The sequence below is a fragment of the Vidua chalybeata genome, chromosome 1, assembly GCF_026979565.1.
Source record: "Vidua chalybeata isolate OUT-0048 chromosome 1, bVidCha1 merged haplotype, whole genome shotgun sequence".
Lineage (NCBI taxonomy): Eukaryota > Metazoa > Chordata > Aves > Passeriformes > Viduidae > Vidua > Vidua chalybeata.
In genome coordinates, this window is record NC_071530.1 from 69,074,424 (window position 1) to 69,098,062 (window position 23,639).

General features: G+C 42.5%; 2 protein-coding genes across 5 annotated transcripts; one reads left to right on the forward strand and one right to left on the reverse strand.

Moving 5' to 3' along the window:
• Positions 1-538: 538 nt before the first annotated feature.
• On the forward strand, positions 539-3,318 carry LOC128792093 (tubulin beta-1 chain). Its single transcript, XM_053950265.1, has 4 exons — positions 539-671; positions 1,339-1,447; positions 1,719-1,829; positions 2,044-3,318. Exons 1-4 carry the CDS (start codon positions 615-617, stop codon positions 3,102-3,104), a joined length of 1,338 nt encoding a protein of 445 aa, XP_053806240.1. The 5' UTR covers positions 539-614; the 3' UTR covers positions 3,105-3,318.
• Positions 3,263-22,285, reverse strand: BPHL (biphenyl hydrolase like). 4 transcript variants are annotated; one of them, XM_053950546.1, is made up of 9 exons: positions 21,682-21,844; positions 21,516-21,604; positions 20,007-20,086; positions 19,518-19,621; positions 17,382-17,548; positions 13,027-13,180; positions 10,560-10,691; positions 6,741-6,864; positions 3,263-3,693 (listed from the first exon to the last, which is right to left on the reverse strand). In XM_053950546.1, exons 3-9 carry the CDS (start codon positions 20,072-20,074, stop codon positions 3,606-3,608), a joined length of 837 nt encoding a protein of 278 aa, XP_053806521.1. In that variant the 5' UTR covers positions 20,075-20,086; positions 21,516-21,604; positions 21,682-21,844; the 3' UTR covers positions 3,263-3,605. The 4 variants fall into 4 exon arrangements, with proteins under 4 accessions (XP_053806521.1, XP_053806441.1, XP_053806601.1 ...); XM_053950466.1 differs by having other exon boundaries at positions 21,427-21,604; XM_053950626.1 differs by lacking the exon at positions 21,516-21,604 and having other exon boundaries at positions 21,682-21,697.
• Positions 22,286-23,639: the final 1,354 nt, after the last annotated feature.

Genomic DNA, 23,639 nt, shown 5'->3' on the forward strand with positions numbered 1-23,639 from the left:
CTAAAACAGAGTTTTGTGCTTGAAACTGGCTGTGGGCTTTAACATCACCCCCCAATCTCTACTTGTTTCAGCTGCCCGAGCTATGGAAAAATTATGCTTGTGCTTCAAACATATTGAAACATGATTAAGCAGGCCTGAGCTAGAAATACAGGCTTGAGGGTACTAATAAAACATAGCAGCATGCACTTTGTTGCTGTGGCATAGTAGACGCGAAGGAAGCAAGGGCACGAATTCCAACAGGTGTGCAAAGACGAGTTAGGCGGTTTTGTTTTCTTTTTCACTCCACGATAAGCCCATGTCGTATCCGATCCCGGCCTTTTCCCCGACGGCTGAAGGCGAAGTTCCCCCAGCAGTCCAAGCCAGCGGCGTTCAGCATGCGGAGGGGCCCGCAGCCTGCCCCTCCCAGACCGGACCGGACTCGGACGCGGAGCCCAATGCGCGGGAGACAATGCCCGGGCCCGCCCCGCGCCGTTCCCGCTGCACGTCACCGGCGGGGCGGAGCGCGGCGCCCGATTTAAGGGACGGCGAGGGGCGCGGCCGCCGCAGCTGCGAGTGCGGGAGTAGCGGCGAAGGAGACGGTAACAGCAGCAGGGGCAGCTTCAGAGACCGGCACCATGCGTGAGATCGTGCACATCCAGGCCGGGCAGTGCGGCAACCAGATTGGCGCCAAGGTACGGACGGGCGCGGAAGCGGGGCGCTCCCGCAGGTCGCACCCCGCGGGTGGCGCGCAGCCCGTCCCGAAATAAAAAGAGACCCGGGATTTGCTGAGGCGTCGTGGCTCGTGCTTCCCCCCCGCCCCCCGTCTGTGCCGCTCTGAGCTGCTGCGGGGCTGGGCGGGGCAGGGATGTGCCCGCGCTCCCGTCCGGCGTGCCCGGCCTTCCCGCAGGCAGCCGCGGCCATCCCGTGCTGCCTCGCCCCTCTGCGGCCACGGCGCCAGCTGCCGAGGGGGAGAACAGGAGGTGTTTCAGTGAATCACTGAACGTGTGCAGGTGTTGCCATCTTGTCCTGGCTACGGGTCTTAAGCCAATGCTAGACAATGGGAGGACACTAAATTGATATAGCCAGAGATGATTACCCTTTGGATACAAGGTACAAAGGAATTAACTTGCACTTCAGTGCTATGGCTGCTCATCAGCCTCCTGCTAGTTCAGCTGCTGCGGCCAGCGAAGCCCTTGTGCACTGACTCACCTTCCCACCCGGCAGCTGCTCTGCCATGCAAGGGAGTGGTCAGGGCCGCGGAATGCATGGGCTGCAACGGGGGTGTGTGATTGGCACTGGCCAGCTGTTTCCACTGGCACTGAAAATGGCTAATTGTAATTTTTCAAAAATTTCCTCTAGTTCTGGGAGGTTATCAGCGATGAGCATGGCATTGATCCCACGGGCAGCTACCATGGGGACAGTGAGCTGCAGCTGGAGAGGATCAACGTCTACTACAATGAAGCTGCTGGTAAGTGCCTGCTTGCTCAGATATCCTCAAATAAATGGGGCAGCCATGACAGTTCATTGAGGCTGGAAATATCCCTGAGCACGAGCTGTCATCTGCCAATGACTCCTCTAAGAGACCTTTGTTCTCAGAGAGGCTCTGATAACACGGCAGTCTTGATTGTGACAGTGTCTCTCCAGAGAAATGCAGGGAGGTGGAAGGGAGCACAGCAGGGCTCCTGTGACACTGGCTGCTGACTGCAGGGCTGTAATGCTGCTGCTGGTTCCTCCCACAGGTAACAAGTATGTCCCCCGTGCCATCCTCGTGGACCTGGAACCCGGCACCATGGACTCCGTGCGCTCCGGCCCCTTTGGACAGATCTTCCGTCCCGACAACTTTGTCTTTGGTGAGTGACTGTGGCATGGAGGAGTTCCCAGAGCAGAAACTCTACACAGAGAAAAGGCTTGGTGTGGGTACGCAAGTGACCCTGGGGAACTTCAATCCCCATAGCAGAGTGGGGATGGAAGAGAGGGGAGGGGCCATGGGGAAGGGGCAGTGGCATCATCTGTGTTTGTCCCTGGGGCGCTGATGTGGCACCTGGCTTGTGGTCTGCCCTGCAGGTCAGAGCGGGGCTGGCAACAACTGGGCCAAGGGGCACTACACGGAAGGCGCTGAGCTGGTGGACTCTGTGCTGGACGTGGTGAGGAAGGAGTCGGAGAGCTGCGACTGCCTCCAGGGCTTCCAGCTGACCCACTCGCTGGGCGGAGGCACGGGCTCCGGCATGGGCACCCTCCTGATCAGCAAGATCCGGGAGGAGTACCCCGACCGCATCATGAACACCTTCAGCGTGATGCCCTCGCCCAAGGTGTCGGACACGGTGGTGGAGCCCTACAATGCCACCCTCTCTGTGCACCAGCTGGTGGAGAACACGGACGAGACCTACTGCATTGACAACGAGGCCCTGTATGACATTTGCTTCCGCACCCTGAAGCTGACCACTCCCACCTACGGGGACCTCAACCACCTGGTGTCGGCCACCATGAGCGGCGTGACCACCTGCCTTCGCTTCCCCGGCCAGCTGAACGCCGACCTGCGCAAGCTGGCGGTCAACATGGTGCCTTTCCCGCGGCTGCACTTCTTCATGCCGGGCTTTGCCCCGCTGACCAGCCGCGGCAGCCAGCAGTACCGCGCCCTGACGGTGCCCGAGCTGACGCAGCAGATGTTCGACTCCAAGAACATGATGGCCGCCTGCGACCCCCGCCACGGCCGCTACCTGACGGTGGCCGCCATCTTCCGGGGACGCATGTCCATGAAGGAGGTGGACGAGCAGATGCTCAACGTGCAGAACAAGAACAGCAGCTACTTTGTGGAGTGGATCCCCAACAACGTGAAGACGGCCGTCTGCGACATCCCCCCGCGCGGCCTCAAGATGTCGGCCACCTTCATCGGCAACAGCACGGCCATCCAGGAGCTCTTCAAGAGGATCTCGGAGCAGTTCACGGCCATGTTCCGGCGCAAGGCCTTCTTGCACTGGTACACCGGCGAGGGCATGGATGAAATGGAGTTCACGGAGGCCGAGAGCAACATGAACGACCTGGTCTCTGAATACCAGCAATACCAGGATGCCACTGCTGATGAGCAGGGTGAGTTTGAAGAGGAAGGAGAGGAGGATGAGGCTTAAGCTGCCTGGTATCAAAGGAACTTCTGTAAAGCAGGCATGCATCTGAATGACTTCTGATAGTGGTGGTGAAGCATGTTTTCTAGAAACCATGTACCCAATTATCCTCTCAGCTTTTGTGACTTTGCCAGATTTCTCAATGTAACAGTTCTGAATCCCAATTCTTACCATGTGTTTTGTCCTTTAATATTAAGAGCACATAAAGGCATGTATTCAAGATCATGGTTTCTGTCTTTTTTAACACCTCTATTGGACAATGAACAGCTGTTCAGCCTGGGTGGCAACAAGTAAGTTTAAAGACATGTCAGAAATCTTGCACTACAGTGGTATGATCTGGTCGCTGAGGCTTATGTCTTCTTAAGACATATGCTTCTCATGCAAATATGTTTAATGTTTTTCTTACATGACTGAAACCTACCTATAACTCCATTGAAAATGGAAAGCCAGCCAAAATTCCTAAACAAGGCAAAGGCTAAGCACCTCTGACTTGTTTTACAGTTCATGTCAGCGTAGGAAATTTTCCACTTCTCTGTTGAAGTCTTTTGCAAAACGCAGGTGTAAATTATGCTTTCCTTCTGGCATCAGAAGCAACCTTAAAAGAGAAAAAAAACCAACCCCACTGATTATACATTTTATTCTGTGAGTATAGGTAATTAAAATGCTTGTTGTATTTTCCTTGCTCTTGGTTACCCAGTAAGGAACTGTAGTAACTCTTAAGTACTGTCCTTATGTATGTGGTTGGAATGTGAACCACAGCAACAGTTGGAACAGCAAGCATACTACTTATCCCACTCTGTGGAGGATAAAATAAGCCTAAACCAAATTTTTGTGTCCTAGACTCAGTTTCCAGAAAACTTTCTGGTGATCTTCAGAGAAAAGTTCCAAAACTTATGTAAGATGCATCTTTGAAAAATATGTAAAGGAACTGAGCACTTTTGCCTCTTTCAAAGAACAGTAGTTGTGCTAGGCAGTGAAGTGTAGAGTTCTTGTTGTTACCTAAACTTAATTAGTATTTGTACTTTGTGTAATCTTTCTGCAAAAAGACCATCCAAAACTAAAACCATTCATCCATTAAAATAAAAAGGGAAGTCAGAACTTCTCTGGCTATACCAAAAGCTTAGAAGTAGCACCTGTGAATAAGGTTAAATTTCTATAATATGAATAGGAGTCTGACATGTCTAAAATTCTACTTACTTTTGCTTTCTGAGAAAGAACTTTATACATCAGGGATGTACACTTCTTTGTATGGAGGTGGGAAATTTTTTGTATTGTTTTGTTCTGCCACATCCTAAGCAGTTCCTATAGAGCTAAAACCATTTCGACTGATACCATGTTGCCTTCATGTCCAAGTCCCACTTTAGCAAGAGAAATCAACCTCCTTTTGGTGGTGACAAGTGCTGTTTTGTTTTGGGGAAAAAACAGCAGCATGTGAACATATCCAGCTTTTCTAGTGAATTCTGTCTGAATTTCATTAAGTCTGTTTCTTGAAAGATAAGCAGCACACCAATGCACAAACTAAAGCACTGTGCATGCTATTTCCTATTGCTGTTAATGTTGCTGACTACTGCAATGCTACTGAACTCCAGTCATACTATGCAAATGCAGAATGATGGCACACTCTTTCACTATGAGAGAAGCCAGCAATGTATCTGCACTATAATCATAAGAAGCTTTTTCTATTTTACTACTAGATAAAAGTCAAAGCAAGAAAAAATGATGGTAGAAGCCTGTGTTACTGAAAACTTACTGAATTTAGGCTTTTCTTTCTGCTTCACAATAGAAAATGACATTTCCAATGCAACCAGGGAAGAATAGGACCATGTGCCCAAGCATTAATTTCTGAGAACACCATTAGTCTGGTTTCTTTTCTGACAAATAAGCATACAGGGGTGCCCTTCAGCACAAAGGCATGCAAAGAATCACTGTTTTATATTTTATTGGATGGCAATTTCTAACAGTGTTTCTTCTTTGATTTGTCTTCCAAAGAGAAGCTATCAGATTCTTGTCTATTTTCTTGGGATAATTTGCCTTAGTCAGTCAGCATCTGGAGCACTTTGGAGCTCAGTGAAACCAAGCTGTTCTGGACAGGGCATGTAGGAGTGATAAACCAGCAGACATGAAATAAAACACCTGCATGTGATTGTTACAAAGATCTTTTGTTCTCATCTTTCCTGTAGCAGAATGCATTACTAGTCAGTCCACAGGGCTGACTTTGAGATATCATTCATTTTTGCACTGAGATGACACCAGCAAAACAGTTTCCTACACTTTTCATTCATAAAAATGCTTTTTTTCCCCCTCACTACTTCTGTTCTCCAGTGCTAATCATCACAGTCTGTTATTAAGTAGTAATGGAATGCTTGCATTTGTATGCAAATTCATGAAGAAAATTCAGCTGGTAAAACCCCAGCTTTTTATAGGAAGCCTTTCTGGAATTTTCAAGTTGTGCTGGTTTTGGCTGGGATAGAGTCAATTTTCTTCACAGCAGCTGGTATGGGGCTATGTTTTAGATTTGTGCTGAAAACAGTGTTGATAATACAGAGATGTTTCTGTTATTGCTGAGCAGGGCTTGCACGGCATCAAGGCCTTCTCGGCTTCTTGTACTGCCCCACTAGGGAGGAGACTGGGGGTGCACAAGGAGTTGGGAGTGGACAGAGCTGGGACAGCTGACCCCAACTGACCAAAGGAATATTCCATGCTATATGGCATCGTGCTGAGCATACAGAGCTGGGAAAGAAGGAAGGGGGATGTTCGGAGGGATGACATTTGTCTTCCCAAGTAACTGCTACGTGTGATGGAACCTGGCTTTCCTGGGGATGGTTGAACACCAGCCTTCCTGTGGGAGGAGTGAGTTAAGCCCTTGTTTTACTTTGCTGGCATGTGTGGCTTTTGCTTTAGCTATTAATCTGTCTTTATCTCAACACATAAGGTTTTTTTTTTTTTTTTTTTTTTTTTCCATTTTTACTCATCTGATTCTGTCCCTGATCCCATGAGTAGGTGTATGACTAGTACTGAGTTGCCATCTGGGGTTAAACCACAACACACATGAAGCAGATTTTTCTTGATATTTTTCTTGTTTATATAATAATGTTTCTGAGCACACCTGTACATTTTTTTCCTCATTCCGCTTTTCTTACAGACATTGAAAATTCATGGGACAGGTGGAAACAGAATCCTTGAGGTTGTTCACACTATTAGGGTACAGCAAACAGAAGTAAACTGTGTTTCTCTCTCTAATAACTGGGAATCTCTCCATTCATAGCATCTAAATTTCCTGTTCTACTGAATGGGACAGAAATGAGATCTCTTACAGCAAAAGGAATGCAATGGTCATAACAAACAACTTTGCTTGCTTTGATAAAGCTTAGGGAGTAGTTCTGTTTATGTAGTGGAAAGAGGAAAAGGAATGAACTTGGTTTCTCTCAGAGGGCTTTAGGAAGGAGCTTATTAAAATACTGTACTTTTTATATTGCAAGAAAAGTCTAGCTACCGTATTTGCATTGTAACTTGCTAGGGAAGTTCAGAATCGCTCTCTGTGTGGCAGAGAGAACTTGTCCAAATACTTTTTTTTAACAGTGAGTTTGAACTACTTCATTCCTTCAACAAGGAATTTTATAAAAATTCCATCATTTAACTTACCGAGAGCCTTTGATGTGCTTATGAATGTATTCTGCATGAGCTTGTGGGACCAAAGGGTCTTTCTCACCATGAATTATAAATGTGGGACATTTAATATCTGGCAGCAACTGTTGGCAGATATTACCTAGGGAAAAAACAAACAAAGGTCACACTTTGGTTTAAAATTGTATGAAAGATGAAACTGCTTTCATAAAGGACTCTGAACTCCATTGGGTTCTAGCTATTGCCTCTCCTTTTGGATTCTGTGTGATTAATCTACAGAACTGCGTAAGCAGGAGTATGATTAACATTTCTTTCTCCAAAATCTTACTTCACTACAATTTGCTCCATTAATGGACACTAGCACAAAAGGATACAGAGAATGAAATATTTCTGTTCCACATTTCCCCCAGGCTCCCTTTGACTCTTCAAAGCCAATACATGAATCTCATTGCCAGCTTTGTTCTTTTCAGCCTTAGAGTCTTATGGCCCTCAGTTTAAGCTGCATTTTGATACAGCAGTTGTCAGGTTACAAGATTTTCTACCTTTTCGGAACAAATTAACTTAGGCTGTACTCATACTTGTTGCACTTCCCAGGCCCATTGCTGTCTGCAATGTTAAATTTAATGAACTGACCCTGGCTAGATGTCAAACAGCTACCTAAGCCTCTCCATCACTCCCCTCCACAAGTGGACAGGGGAGAGAAAACAGAATGAATGGTTCCCCAGTTGAGATAAGGACCAGGAGAGAGATGACTCACCAAATACCATCATGGGCAAAACACACTCAGCTTGGGGATATTAACTGAATTTATTACTAACAAAATCTGAGCAGGATAATGAGAAGTAAAATAAATCTTAGAAGCTTCTTCCTTGGTTCTACCTCCTGCCCCTCTGTGGTGCAGGGAGATGGGGAGTGGGGGTTGTGGTCAGTTCATCACAGGTTGTTCCTGCTGCTGCTCAGGGAGTCCTTCCACTGCTCCAGTGCGGGGTCCCTCCCACAGGCAACAGTTCTCTGTGAACTTCTCCAGCATTAATCCATCCCACAAGCAATGGTTCCCCACAAACTGCTGCAAGGTGAGTCACTTTTCCACAGGGTGCAGTCCTTCAGGCATAGCCTGCTCCAGCATGAGTCCCCCAGTGGGTCACAAGTCCTTCCAGCAAACCTGCTCCAGGGTGGGCTCCTCTCTCCTTGAGTCTGCAGGTCCCAGCAGGAACCTGCTCCAGCATGGATTTCCCACAGGTACAGAGCCCACTCTTGGGCCTACACCAGCTCTGGCATGGGCTCCTCCAAGAGCTGCAGGTGGATCTCTGCATCCCTGTGGACCTCCATGGACTGCAGGGGCACAGCTGTCTCGCCAGGGTCTGCATCATGGGCTGCAGGGAAATCTCAGCTCAAGTACCTAAAGCACCTCCCTCCTTCTTCCCTGACCTTGGTGGCTGCACAGTTGTTCCTCTCACATATTCTCACTCTGCTCTTCTCTGTCTGTAGTAACATCTGTGCAGTAACTTCTTTTCCTTTTAAAATATGCTTTCACAGAGGTGTTTCTGCCATCACTGATTGGCTTGGCCTGGGTCAGTGGTATTTCCATCTTGGAACAGGCTGGCATTGGCACTGCCAGACACTGAGGAAGCTTCTAGGCACCCTGCAACTCCCCTGGTACCAAAACCTGGCCATGCAAACCCAGTACAAATGCATAACCATTTGATATTAATTGTACTAAAGCTATTCAAAAGTTATTTTCCCTGCCCATTCATAATTTTATATTTACTAGTCATTAATATCATGAGAAGTAATATTAATGGTTTTGCTTAAAGACTTTTCTGAATTTTCTCCCTTTTTTTCCCTCATTTCTTAGTAACCCAGTTTCCAAATTAATTGCCTAACTTCTCACATTAATTGCCTAACTTCTCACATTCTTGCAAGGGAATCTTTGGGCAAAACATCTTTGATGGGCTTTATATTCCATTTTTCTTTGAGATAACTTTGTCTATTTGTAGTTGTCACCTTGCAGCTACCAACAGCTCTAAGATTAATGCTCATACATGCACACTTTCCTTAGCTCCAAAGTCACAGTTTTTCCAATTGTTTGGTTATTTATGCAGCCTTTGTTTGCTGTTCTACTGGTTAAATATTTGCATTTAGAACATTTTACCCATAGTCCTCTAATACCTGCAGAAATGTTGACTATTTTTCAGAACAAGCACCATGTAAATTTAGGTTATTTATCTAGGAACATAGTTGGCAGTCAAACTATTATTTCCCAGTTTTCATTACTAAAACGGTATGGTACAATAATCATTAAATTGTATTTACTCTAAAAGCATGGAACAGCAAGAAGACTCTTGGATGTTGCAACTTTATGCAACTTACTCAGTTTTATTAATTGTTGGCTCCTTCTAAAAGTTCATTTCTTATGGTATTTTACACTAAAAGCTGTTTCATTTAGGGAAAACAGCCTAGTTTTAAAAAGAGCTTGAGTTTTTGACCTATATTGGGTTTGCTGTCCTCCTCTTATCTCTGATGGGTTTTATTAACACCTTTTCTTATATCTGCTGTATCTGTGCTTTTGTTGCAGTGTTTTAACTTTAATTGCAAGGTGGCCTGTTTGTAATCTAAGTTGGAAAACTGTTTTTCCTCTGGAAAAAAACCCTGCAGTGTGATAGCTGCTCATCTTTTGCAGCAAACATTAGGCTTCTCCCAATATGTGACCCATATTTCAGCATCTAGGTAATTCAGCTCCTTGTTACATGTTTCTTGGTGGCTTGTTTTTCACAGTCACTTTATCTCAGTGTCTGAGGCATGTGCAGGCAGTGAAGGGATGTCACAGCCACAGATTCACCAGCCTGGGCTTTGTACTTCAGAAAAAAAAAATAGCTTTAAGGAGATTCCAGAAAAGGTAAAATTGGAACCTAATTTATTACATCACTTTACTGGGAGAAATCCTAGTCCTGTGTTGATCCTATACAAAAATTTATGGAAAAAATGACATGAAGGAACATTTTCTTTGTAGTACCTGCTGCCTGTTAATGTACATCACCTTCTATCTTTCATTATGAGAGCTACAGGAAAATGTGGATAAGAGTTACAAACTTCTTTTTTATACATTATGTATTACTGCTTTAGGCAAATTAAAAGCAAATTCCCTCTGAATCAAAATAGAACTGCAGATTATTATTCATAATATCCTTGTCTGAAAAGGTCTATGTAGAGTAATTGCAGAAATCTTCAGGGATAAACAATTATATTGTCTAGTTTAACTTTTTTTGGTTTTTTATTTTTAAACATCTGAGCTGCTTCAATAGTGTTTTTAAAATGTGTTTTTTTAATTCTGAGTTCTCAAAATCTGAAGTACCTTCTTTTTTAACCCAGATGCTACAAGGTTTGAAAGAGTTCTTCTGTTTTGCAAAAAGTTCTTCTGTTTCTTCTGTTTTGCAAAAAGTGGAAAGAGCATGCCTTACTTTTGGTACATCTTAACTATGTCATCAAGAGATAATCCTTTGACACAGAGACAGAAGAGGAGAGAAAGATTCTGCCTGAGCAGAATCCTTCCTATTTAGTCTGCACAAAAACAATGACTTAATAATGCAGTTTTGTGGTGGAACAAGAGGAAAGCCTCATCAGCTAACGTTTTCCATAAATGTTTTCCTCCCGTACCTTTCTGGTTCTGTGAACCATCTACAGAGTAATTGTGTTATTCCTGAGTGTGAGTCAGACCCGGCTTTTACTGCTATATGCAGAGTCCTTCCTTTACTGGCTGCTAGAAGTGCTGTTAATTTTTTTTTATCCAGAACTGCCTGCTACTCTAATTGCCTCAGTTCAACATTGTGAAAGCCTTACCATCTGAATTTTCAGCAAAGCGCGATATTCCATCTACCCAAGCCTCACAGGTTTCTGCAAAGTACTTATGTCCATACAGCTCTTCCAGTGGTTTCCTGACCTTTTCACTCCATTTGGAAACATCTCGGATGCCTACAAAAAATAAAGTTGAAATATGTCATGTCCTTTCCAGCAAAAAGGTACAAGCCACACCTAATATGGGGAAGTTCTCAAACCAGACTGCAAGTATGTATTTCAAACTCGAAAATGCAATGAATATTTTAAGTAATTCATAGTATGGAAAACGTGTAAAAATGACAGTGGTACAACCTCTGCTGTGGTCTTCTGAGTTGTTGAGGAACATCTGAGTTGTAGAGGAACACAAGGAAAAACAGAAAAAACATAATATTTAAAGGACTCAGTCCTAAAACTTCTGATGGTTCTTTCTGGAAGGCTTTCACAAGAGAAGTTCAAGGGCTACCTTGTGTATAAAAATGGGATTGTTTTATAACAGTGTTCTAAACCTGGCCATTCTTTTTCCTATCCTTTAGCCTTCTGCATCACCTCATGGATGGAAGTTCTTCCATGGCTCCTACCAACTCTCAGAGGAAGGAAGCTCTTACTAAGGCATTCCAGCAAGCTGACATCATGGTACATTTGCCATAGTTTTACACAAAAACAAGTGACTCAGTACAGATCTGTGACTCATGACAGGCTGGCTAAAACTGTACAAATAATCTGACATTTTAGTTATTTATTTATCAGATTTTTCTAATTTTTTTTCCTCTAAAATTTTTGGTACTGCTCACAAACTAGGTATTCAAGAGGGTTATTTTCACTAAACTATATTCCAGCTGTGCAGCTTTGTACTGACAAAATCTGAAACAAAGTTGGCACAGCAGAGACAAGGACAGTACTGAATCATCAAACTGCAAAATAGGCCACTAGCAAAGGTTTTAATTGGTTTCAAAAGGGAATTAAGGGAAGAAAGGAATGAGATGTTAATTAACAAAGAGAACATGTCCAGCCAAATGACAAAGGTAGCAGTAACTGAAAGTATTTTATAACAGCATCTGATTGGAAATGAGTCTGCTCACCCCAGGCTAGGTGCTATTGAACAACTGTTTCCCATATAATCTACTGTTTTGTCCTTGTGACTGGCATTAATTTAAAAAGAGAAGGGAGAAGCTAATGTTGAAAGGACACAGATACCAAATCAACACCTTTCTTTCCTGCTAAACCGTCCAATGCAGCTGACATGCACTGATAAGCCAGTTGTAGAAGACTTGTGCTGCTACTCTCTGAGCTCTATCAGCCAGGGAGAGATGTTGAAAGCAACAGTTCACAAAGGACAGAGGTCAATATTGCAGTGGGTGCTCCATGTAAATAGGGCTTCTTTTTTGTTGTTGTTTTGGGTTTTTTTTAATTTTTCTTTTACATTTTAGTCTGTTGTGCAGAGATGTCCATTTCATAGTTATACAACAAAAAATTCATAAGTATAAAAACATGCAAAGAAATAAAGCATTTTACAGAGCTCAAAAGCATTTTGCTTTCTGAATTAAAAAATATATTACTATTACTACTACCATTTAAAGTTTTAGTACAGGTGAGGTAAATACAGATGTGCAATATATACACTTGTAATTTTGCTGAAGCCAGAGAGATTTCACAGCTGGTATAAATCAAACTCCAGTCACTAAAATGAAACTATACTGGGTTACAGTTGTTGAGAGCTGACATGGTTAACCCTTTTCATTTCTATGTTCAACAGGAAATACGGCCCCTTTCGGAGTTCACCAGCCATTTCTTCCTATTTTTCTTTATAGTGAGCAGTGATCTCAGGTTCTATTTCACATGAGTGGAATAAGGATCAGAAATCCCATATTTCTTTACTTTGCAAAGATTTTCTAATGATAATAATTAACTCTGAAGGAATGCAAATGGTAAAGACACCTTGGGACATTAACTTGAATGATTCATTTGCTTCCTGAACTTAAAAGGTAAGTTATGAACTTGTTTTCTTACTGTCTGTATTATATAGCCCCTAGAGGCAAAAGCTGTAATGAGCTAGCCCAGTAATTATCTGTGGACCTGGTTTTAAAAGGGTTGTGCAAGATGTGAGATAAGACATCAAACCTGGGGTTTGATAGCATTATTTGTAATCTATTTTTAGAAATTTGTTATAGCAACAAAACTTTGACTTTCTGAAAACTGCTGATAAGCCATTGTAACTTCTGTTTTTCATCAGGGTAAATTGGTAAGGGCTTGTTAAAAAAATCTATTATATTACCCTTACAGTAATTGTTAGAGAGTTTCTCACTGTAACTTTAATCTTTCCCTATACCTAGCAGTGAATTTTGTGTCCTGTCTCTTTAGGTTTGTTTTGTCCTCAGCTCTGTCTCCACTTAGCTGTTACATGACTAAGATCCTTGGGTCAAGTAGAAAGTAAAATAATTCATTTAGAATACAACATGCAGTTGGTACATACCATTGTAAATTCTCACATCCTCTTGAGTAACGCTGGCATTTGCTCCCCAGACAACCAACTTGTGGATAAGATTTGGGTACTTCGCAGCAGCAATGAGTGCTGTAATCCCACCATCACTCCATCCCAGCAAGGAGAACTTCTTAAACTTCAGTGCCTTGATTCATACAAGAAAGTTATATGCAAATCATCAGCTGGCTTTACAGCCAAATGTCAAATATTTCTTGAAAATTAACTGTAGCATTTTAGGCACAACACTATGTAGTTGAACTATAGTTAGCTTTTATAATTAGAAAACATAATTTTCTTACTATACATAAAAAATGCTAAAAATAGTAAAATATTTAGAAAACAAAAAATTACACCTGCCATTTCAATTTTCTATAACTCTTTAATGAAACAAGAAGCAGTCCTACTAGATTCTTGCTGTGTTTTAAAAAGCCCTCCAAAAAAAGAAAAGTTGATTTAAAATGGAGAGTAAAGACCTTTTCAGAGAGCCTGATGATATGAAGAATCTGTGTATTCTCTTGGTGTGAAGTTGGCAAAGACTACCACAGTGTGGATGGTAAGCAATCCAAGATTAAGCTAAACTTAAGAAAAAGAAAAGAAAAGTGTAAGACTTGAAAAATGGAAGCAAGCCAGTGATCTGGTTTACTGATGCTATCTGAGCTAAAAAAAAAAAAATCTGCTTTTTGGTAACAACCAAAAAATGCTTAAAGTATTTGCTAAAGGATTGTATCAAATTTTAGTTGCTTATTCACATTTTCTGAAGCTTGTATGTTTGAAATGTTACTTCACGGTCAGTTGCGATTTGAAATATTAATAACTAAATTCTTCTTTCTTCAAAAGGAAAGCTTAGGGCAAAAAATACTACAACCAAGACCTTAATTCATTCTGACCAGTGACAGGACCCAAGGGAATGGCATGAAGCTGAGTTGGGGGAGGTTTAGGCTGGATGTCAGGAAAAGGTTTTTTACCCAGAGGGTGGTCGGGCACTGGAACAGGCTCCGCAGGGAAATGGTCACAGCACCAGTCTGACAGAGTACAAGAAGCATTTGGACAGTGCTCTCAGGCACATGCTGTGAGCCTTGGAGTGTCCTGCACAGGGCCAGGAGTTGTACTCAATGATCCTGATGGGTCCCTTCCAACTCAGCATGTTCTATGATTCTATTATAATGCTTTCTACTAGAATTTGAAACTCTTGTTTCCTTATAAACCACTATATGTTGTAGGGAGTACTGGTAGTCACAGGTGAGAGAATTTTGTCTGTGTTATGTTCAGTGGAGAAAGAGTGGGGAAGGTAAAGGCACTCATCTGGAAGTTGTAGAGGGACGATGGTTAACCAACAAACAGTTCAATGGTTAAGTAATACTTGAAGTTTTGCATACAGGAATTGCAGTTTGTGAACTCATTCACAAGAAAATATATTTCACAGTGTTTTTTTGCTTTTGTTCTGCAGAAATTACAGCCTTTTAGATGTAATTAAGGAGGATGTTGTACTTTTGGAGCAAAAAGAGCAAATTAGTTGAATTAGTTGCTTTGGTGCTTGGTGGTGGAAATCCAGGCCTGCTTTGTTGTGCCAGAAGAAAGCAAAAATGCAGGCAATGACAGAAACAACTCTTCCTCAAACAGAGGGAGAAAAAGAAGTTTCTACTTTGCTTGTAAACTTGATGCTCAAGTGAGGCACAACTTTACTAATCAACTCAATATTTAGCAGACTTCAATCCCTACAAGGCCTTTCTGGTTTTGGCTTCATCCTCAGTATTCTGCTCACTGTAGTTTTGACCAATTTTAGATTTCACTTTGCAAAGCTGTAATTACTAAACAGAAAATAAATAAGGTAGGGGAAAGAAAGGGACACGCGAAGTAAGAGCTGATAATAAGAAAAGAGAACTTTGAATTTTTGCAGCTGATCAGAAGCTGGCCTTGGTCTGATGAAGAGGTAGTTCATCTGTGTCCAACTTTCACTATTGTGTTCCTGAAGGGTTCCTGGTATCTTGGCAGATTCTGGGGGTTGGCAGCAGTGCTTGTAAAAGCTAAATTTTTGATGTTGCTACTGTTCCCCTACTGCCAGTAGCAAATGATGGAGCTCAAAGTTGGCTGATGGATGGAATAGCTGATTAAATTCTTGTTCTTCATGCCAGGTTATTTGATATCTATTTGCCTCCAGTATTTCTCGTGTTTAATATCCTTTATCTTGATGCATTCTTTGGGGTATCTCAGGATGCCTTTCCAGCAGGAGGAATTTAATTTATCCTCTGCAGCCTTCAGAAAAACAATGTGATGTAACAGATGTGCTGGATAAGGTGTGCATGTTTGCTTGCTTTAATTTTTAACTACTTACAGTACAGGTCACTAACCTAACATGGGCAATAACCTGAAAGCTGATTGCACAGCACAGTTTTGTGGGTGATTTTGTGCTGCCTTTACTCAGTGAGTGAACAAAATTTCTTTTGAAGTCACCTTCTCCATCCAGGCCTATGTGAAATGCAATCTGATGACCACATAGAACAGTGAGCTGCAACACAACATCACTCTGCACTGCATGTATGCTTTCACTGCATCACAGGGAGTGTAGCACAAGCAAAAGTTACAGTTGATCTACAAAAACATACAGAAGCCCAAGCCCATCCTTTTGCTAGGACAGTGGTTCTGAAGAGTAAGAACTTCTAAAATATCAACACTAATTATTTCCCTAATGATTGTTTTAATGCTATTGACTTTGCTAGCATTAGACATTGGGGTGGAGGGCAGCAAAGTGGACTCAGGTGCATTATATTCCTTTTAATTCAAGTCAATTCCTTCACAGAAGACAAATGGAGATACAGAACAGTGACTTCTGCATAAAGGTGCTAAATATTCCACAGAATTTCAGCTTTTGTTATTTCACAGAAACCTTGCATCACTCACAGCTCCAGCAGAGACACCAGAATCTGAAGGAGACTAGAACAAAGGTTCTGAAGGCACACCCATATGGATGTGTTTCTTGGATTATTGTAGGTTGGATGATGTATATAAACTATTATATTCTGGAAATCATAGTTGGAATGATTCCTTGGGATTTGTGCTATCCTTTATAATATCCTAAAATAGAAGCAAGTCATCCACGCTTGGAAACAATTTAGTAAGTTGTTATTATATGCTTATATTGAGAAACATCTTCAAAAAAACAGGATGCTATGCCTCATTTGCTTTGGCAGCTCTAGAGATTGGTAGGCTGCTCTTCCATTTGACTGGAAGCTACATGGTTACATTCCCTTTGGGGAAAGTTCTGTTTAATATTTTGCATTTATTAGTATTTAAAGAGAGACAAGAAAGGGGGACAACCATTTAGACTGCAAGTTTGTCACCTATTCATGGCAGCAACTTCATTTTCTTTGCTAGTATAGCAGAAGAAATTGAAGATTTACAGTACAGAGAGATAGCTTTTATGGTTAGAGGGCAAATCTGTGTCTTAATCCTGATTCTGCTGCCAGACTTACTTTGTTTCACTGCAGAATCCACCTGGAAGGTCACATTTCCAGTTTCAGATGGGTTTTCAGCCAGGTTATTGTTTATTACAGAAATACAGTTGGACTGACTGTCTGAATCTTGCCTCATATTTTTGGAATTTTAATGCTCTGTCAACTTTCTTAACATGACCAAAGAGACTTTATATCTTAATATAAAAAAGCCAGAATATTAGTTAAAAGCTAAACTAGAAAATAGTGTCAGCGGTTATAGGACAGAATAAAAGAGGAACACAGAAACACAGAATAAAAAATTCTGCAAGAAGGAGAAATAATAACAGCTTTAGGCCATATTATTTATAACCACAATAGCTGTGTTAATTAGTAAGATTTAGTATGGTCACAGGAAGCCTTTGATTTCCCACAAAAATAACTTCAGTAATATGCTGTAAAATGCAAAGCATCAAGTTAATTTTTAGAATCAAATGTTGCTTAAAATGGGCTGCTCAAGGCAAAATGCCAAGATTCTATTTGATAGAAAATTTCCTAAGAGCCCTTCAGTATGGTAATCCCTTCAATTAAATTACTTTGCATAGACTTTGTTTCTTATACACACATTTAACTAAACTTATATGGTTTTTGGCTGCAAAACTCTAAGGGAGGGCCTTAGAACAAAAGCATATTGTTTTATATTAATTCCCACTGCTGAAGCTCTATGTATCTTGCGGAATAGGTGGAAGAAGAAAATATTTTCTAGAATAGTGTGTATATGCTTTTAAGCCTTCATTTGTATGGTCTTTTCTTAATCTGCTGTCTGCTGGAAACAACCTTCCTCCTTCTCAAAATCTAAGGAAAACAACTAAAAAAAAAAAAAAAAAAAAAAAAAAAACAAACTCATAATAGATTTACCTGCATAAGATCCACAGCATCTTTTGCATCCCTCTCAAAGAAATCTGGAGGAAAGTCTCGAGATGGAGGAATGGACTTTCCATAACCCCGAGGATCCCAAGCAACAACTGTGAAAAGTTGCTTATTCATAGACTTAAGCTGCGGTCCAAAATCAGTTTGACCACTCCCTAAAACATAATAATTTTTCAATGTTATTAACCACCATACTGCATACATAGTATACATACTCTAAAGGGAAAGTGGGGAAAACTTGTAACTTTACTCCAAATAAGAGATTATCCAACAGTGAAGTATCTTTAATTGTAACTATCCATTGCAACTCTTAGACAGGAAGTGCCACAACTAAAATCTTTAGAAACATCTGCAGTATGTTCAGAGCAAACTATTTCTGGTAGGTATGAAAGGTTATCAAGAACAGTATTCTCTCATATGATTAAATACAGTATCTTAAACTGAGTTACATGAGTAGGGATTTATATTTGACAGATTTAAAGCACCAGCATGGTCATTGCTGTTTACGTGGGCAAAACAGGTGACACTGAGAGGGCAGGAAAATTTGTAAGTGAAAAAGCACTGTGCCAGACAGTTATTATTTGATAAAGCATCTCTATTGGTGCTTAAAGCTGATCTTTAAATACTTTGTTGCCTGAGGAGACTGTGGTGACACAGAAGCATAAAATTATAAAATTTTATTTTTCTAATATGTAAAATTAAGCCAAATACCGGCTTTTTTTTCCAATTCAGAACCATTCCTCCTATAAATGACTCAGACCTTCAAAGGATTTAAAAATTAAGTACTCCTGTCTATTGCACTAAGCTATCTATGAATGAAGGTAAACCTAGCACAAAGGAAAGACAGCAGTTTGTGTTGTTTGTATTGTGGTCATGTGGTAATAGTATCAAATGCTATTTGATTAAAACTTATTCAAATTTAATGTGCTGAAATATGAAATTTGCTATCTGTTGCTATATTAAAAAGGCCATTTAAAGGCATTTAAGAGGTATTTGGAGAAATCAGTCCTCAGATACCATCAGCAGGTCTAAGTTATAAAAGAGGCTTTATATTGCCTGCTATGATGATAGCAATGTATACATAATAATAATCATCATCAATAATAATAATATTGCTCACAACTGAAGAAATAAATTATTTCTGTTTAAAGAGTTTGCATTGGCAACAGTATTGCTAGTTTAAAAAGCTGTTTAAAATCAATAGATTGAAACATATGACTACTTGAATAATTACTAGTATTAATTTTCTCCATCCTCCCTTTGAGAATTCTTTGAGAGAAAGAACCACTCCATGAAGACTTGAAAACATTGCTGCCAAGAACAAATGTTTCCTGCTTTTCAGTTCTTGACATTTTATCATCTTATCCAGCAATTCAATTAAGCATTCGTCCAACTCTGAGCACAGTAACAGTCCTACTGACAGCCTGCCATGAACTGTTGGGAAGTCTGATGGAACCTTTAGAACTGCAAGAACCCAGAAAAAATAGGCTGTGTTAATTTTAAAAGGTTGTTATCAAACCCAGTGTTTTCAATGGACAGACACCACTTAGCTAGCAGAACCTGTTGTCCGTCTCAAAAAATCACTGAGAATCTTAATGATGTTGTCCTGAATAAACAAAACATGAAAATACATCTTTAAGCAAAAAATAAATGTTAACACTGACTTTTTTTCACAATAAACTGTAAGGGTTACATTATGTCTATAAATTTAGTTGGAATCCATCCAGCTTCTAAAAAGGAATTCCTAATTCAGTCTGTGTAACAAATATAGCTGACCTGTTTTTTCCCCCCTTCTGCTATTTTCCACCTTGTGTAGCTATTTGCCACCTGTCCTGGACACCACCTTTGCACAGTTAAATCCAAAAGTCCAAGTGACCACTAGGTAAGTCAAGACATTGTATAAAAGGTGCCTGGTAAGATAAATGAAATCTTCTGAAGACTGTTAACTAATGGCAACAACTCTGCAATTTCCCTTCTGTTTTAAGTGTAGCAATTTTTTTTTTTAATGACAATGCTCCATAATCAGGTGTTGAATACATTACAAAATAGTGTTGTGCATTCTTGCTGGAGACCACTTGGATAAAGAGGTGGTTGCTCTACAAAGACAAGATAAAATCTCCAAACCTAGCATTCCTGGAAGCAGAAGAACTGCATGGCTTCCTTCTCCTGTTTGCTGATAATGCAGGTGGACTCCATTCACTTGGATTTTGGCAGATGTTATTGAAGTACTAGGGACAGGGAAAGAGGAGAGAAATAGGAAAACATTCAGAGAGTTAATTTTTTATTACTACCTGGTCATTCCAGGTATACAGAATAATTACTTTTCCTAGATACTAATGATAACACTATGAGATTTTAATGGGTCACTTGCCTTTCATGGGTGCATAGAAGATTAAAAAAAAGCTTCTCAGGAGCAGAGAATTATTCAGTTGTGACCACTATGTAGCATTCATACCTAGGCTAAAGGTTTGGGGGTGGGAAAACAGTCTTGATGGTGCAACCAGGAAAATATAAAAGCAGCTTTACATGGCTACAGAAACATTGAAATAAATACATTAAAGAGGAGAAACCTCACTCTGTCACAACATAACTTTCAAAATGGCTGGTGTTCACCTTGCTATTATTAAACTGAGCCTCTTCATCTGCCAGAGAAACCACAATCTATTGTTGCTGCTCCTCATGAACCACAGGGTCTGCAATGAAAACCACTTTGCACTGAGATGAGAGCAGAGAAGAAGTGGAGGATTACAGGTAAAAACAATCCCACTAATTTAAGTTCTTTTCATAAGAAAAATGAACAATAGCTTGCAAACTCAGGTTCCTAATACATAAGTGGCAGTTAAACCACAGACCCTCTTCAATACAAAGCCAATTTTGATTTTAAGTAAAATCTTGGGTCTATATAACCCATCATGCCACATGCCTGAATAAAAGCTGTGGCTGTGCAGAATAGTATCAGCTCCTTATGTGCAGATCCAGTTTGAGAACTGGAGTACAAATGCAGATCTGTGGCAAGAGTACAACTCAAAGAAATTAATTGTGTAATTATAACTTCAGTGAGTTTTGCTGAATTGGTATGCTAATGTGATCCAAATGATAGTTTGCCTGTCATGCAATAAACATATATATATATATATATATATAACAAGCACTTCCTTATAGTCCATAGTCCACGTATCACATTTGATGTGGTTTATTGCATCTCACAATTCAAATTCTGCATGTAGCACTCATATGGCTGTCTTACCCCCTTTTTGAATACTGACTTTCACTTTTTTTTCTTTATAAAGGTTTTTTTTAATTATTCTTCATATGCCATCTTTTGCTTTGCCATCAATGTTAACAGGTACTTTATTATAGTTCTCACCACAGTATATCAGCACATTGCTCTTATTAAATTTTAAAAATAATGTGATGGGTTTTTTTGCTTATGATTAGTAATTGCCAAACCCACATTCAGTTTCTAACAAAATAGAAATAATGAATATCTTGTTACATTTTTAGAAACAGGTTAGCAATGTACAGTTTAACAGAGAGTTACATATTCAGCTTTCCTTATTCAGATTTTTTTCCACACAGTTCTACGATTTTTTCACAGTTTTTACGATTAATTATTAACATCTGGGCCTTGAGAATTTTGCTGAGTCTGTGATGCTTTTCCATTCTTGGATTATGCTTCAGTGTGAAGTTCACTGAAATCCAGGAGTTTCAAACAGAGGGTATTTTCAATACTTTTTGGACTAACAACAAATGAGTTGGGTTTTTTTATGCACTGAGAAATTGTATTGGAATTGGCAACATCTAAGGCATCTAGTCCTTCCAATACCAAATTTCTGGGAGCCTGAAATCTTCAGGCTTCAACAGTGTGCTTGTCAGTAGGATGACTTCACTTCTGTTAAGTTTTTGTAAAGAATGTTTTTTTCGTTGGTTGAAAGAATTGGAAACTCTGGTAAAACAAAACAAAAAACCCACCCTGGTATTTGAATTATTAATGTTAAGGTGTACAACTCTTTGAGAAGCATTGGATACATACTGCCTATGTTTACCAAGGCAGCACAGATGCAGAGTGGGCAGATCTTGTGCCTCGTACTGTGTAGGAGTGCAGCTTAATCTGGGAACTACCTCTGTTCCAGCTGTGCTACAATACGACCTGCTCTTTTTCTGCGCAGGGGAAAATATTACGGTACTATGTCAATTTTCCTCAACAGGACCTGCGGAATAAGCAGTATGATCTAGATTAGATACGTGTTCTCTTGGAGACCTCGGCGACCTCCAGGGAGCCCCTTACCAGCAGCAGGTGGCCGAGGGCTGGCGGTCAGCGGCACGTCCTGCCCTGCGGGGACCGCCACAGGGGAGGGTGACAGGCACTGACCAGACGGCGCTGCGGAGCCTTCCTGGTACGGGTCCTTGCAGCGCAGGGAAAGCAGGAGCAGGCTCCTCAGGACACTGCCCGAGTCCCCGCTTTGTCACCTCCTCCCTCCCGATCCGATTCACCACCCCCTCTGCTAACACGCTTTGTGCATCCCGCCGCCTGTCTGACAAATACCCCCTTCCCCAAGCCGCGGGAAGGGAGGAGGGAGCTAGGGAAAGGGAGAAGGAGGGGCTGTGGATTTTACCCGTAGCAAGCGGCCGGTCCGCGGGGCGTGAGCGGCGCTGCCCCGGCGGGCGGCTGCAACTGCAGCAGCGCCAGAGCCCGGAGGGCCCGGCCCCCGCTCCGGCAAAACATCGCACCCACCGAGGCCGGCGCGGCGGGGAGGGAAGGGAAGGGAAAGAGACGGGGGGGGCCGGCCCGCCTCCCCTCCCGGGTCCTGCCCCCGCGGGACCGGCCCGCCTCCCCTCCCGGGTCCTGCCCCCGCCAGGCGGGAGGCGGGGCCATCTCCACGGCCTGTGCAGGGAGAGGGGAGGCGCGCTGTCCGCGCTCTGATTGGTGGCCGCCGCTGTCACTCAGGGCAGGACTGGGAGGGTTTGGCTTCTGGGCTGTGGCCCCGCCCCCACGCGGTGCTGATTGGTCACCCGGCGGGAGCTGTGGGGCCGGAGCGGGCCTGTTGGTCCCTCCTCCCGGATCGTTTCCCGGTTCCTGATCCCGCCTTGGAGCCATGGAAGGGATAGTGCTGCCCCCCCTTGAGAGCACGAGGTTGAGGGCTTTGCCCTCTCCAAGAGTATGAGCATAGCCCATGAGTACGCTCCAAGAGTAGAGCATAGCCCAGCGCAGCACAGGTGCTTGGCTGCGCCGTCGGCCGTGGCTGGGAGCGGGGCACTGTGAGCGCCTCCCTCCTCTTCAAGAGGCGGAGACAAACGGAGACACGGCAGCGGCCGGGGTGTCTGCAGGGAGCAAAGATCCCAGCCCAGGGAGAGAATGGAAGCTGAAGCCATGAACTGCCCCTCCAGCACTGCCCGTAATGCAGAAGCTCCATGGACTGTGAGAACACAGAGGACACGGGGTCGTCTGTGGCTCCAGGTCTGCCTGGAGAACGGCTCCCTGGGCAGCTGGGGCACTGAGCTCTGGATAGTGCAGCCTCCCCGATGGCGGTGCCTTCAGCGTCTCAGAGTCCAGGCGTTCCCAAGCCCTTGGCAGGAATCATTAACCCTGCCTCACCAATGTTATTGTAGGGCTTGCTTGTGGGGAACATCTGGCAAAAGGCTTTGCCCTGGCAAGTCCCCGTACTGATCAGGGCTGGCCACTTCTGAAGCGGCCTGGCTGCTTTCGTTTAACACAGCACTTGGCCCGGCTTTCCTCTGCATATTCTCACAACCTGCACATAAAACACCAAGGAGACCAACTGCTTTCCTTGGTGTCCAGCTGTGTTCCTTGGTGTCTGTCTTCCAAGCACGGAGGAGAATGGATGAGTCTGAGTCACAGCCAGCCAGGGTGATGGTGGAGAAGGTAGTGAGGAAAATAGCAGAAAGCTGCAGAGCTGATATAAAGCTTGAAACAGACCTAAAGGCCTTATACCTGGATGAGAGGAATTTCCTCAGGACAGGTCAGTGTTACGTATTCCAGCCCCGCAGAAGCTCAGTGACTGCCCTGAGAGTGAATAGTTGTCATCCTTCTCACCCCACTGCCATATGTGTGCATGGAACTAACAAGACTTAGAGACGAATGACAGTCATAACAAATCCCAGTGCATAAAGAGATTAACTCAGCTGTGTAAGCATACTGGTTCGGTTTATCCCCTGAGCAGATCAAACCATTTAAGATTAAGGGCTTTAGTATGGATAATTACAAGCAATCCTTCATCAGGACAA

What these genes read in the sequence shown, in the direction of transcription:
- LOC128792093 (XM_053950265.1), top strand. Translation starts at nt 615, where the DNA reads ATGCGTGAGATCGTGCACATCCAGGCCGGGCAGTGCGGCAACCAGATT. An exon ending in CTACTACAATGAAGCTGCTG is followed by an intron (nt 1,448 to 1,718) that starts GTAAGTGCCTGC and finishes TTCCTCCCACAG; the next exon opens with GTAACAAGTATGTCCCCCGT. An exon ending in TCCCGACAACTTTGTCTTTG is followed by an intron (nt 1,830 to 2,043) that starts GTGAGTGACTGT and finishes TCTGCCCTGCAG; the next exon opens with GTCAGAGCGGGGCTGGCAAC.
- BPHL (XM_053950388.1), bottom strand. Translation starts at nt 22,269, where the DNA reads ATGGCCCCGCCTCCCGCCTGGCGGGGGCAGGACCCGGGAGGGGAGGCG. An exon ending in GGACCGGCCGCTTGCTACGG is followed by an intron (nt 19,622 to 22,009) that starts GTAAAATCCACA and finishes CCCTGTCCCTAG; the next exon opens with TACTTCAATAACATCTGCCA. An exon ending in AAGCACATCAAAGGCTCTCG is followed by an intron (nt 3,694 to 6,740) that starts GTAAGTTAAATG and finishes TTCTCTTTTAAG; the next exon opens with GTTGCTTCTGATGCCAGAAG.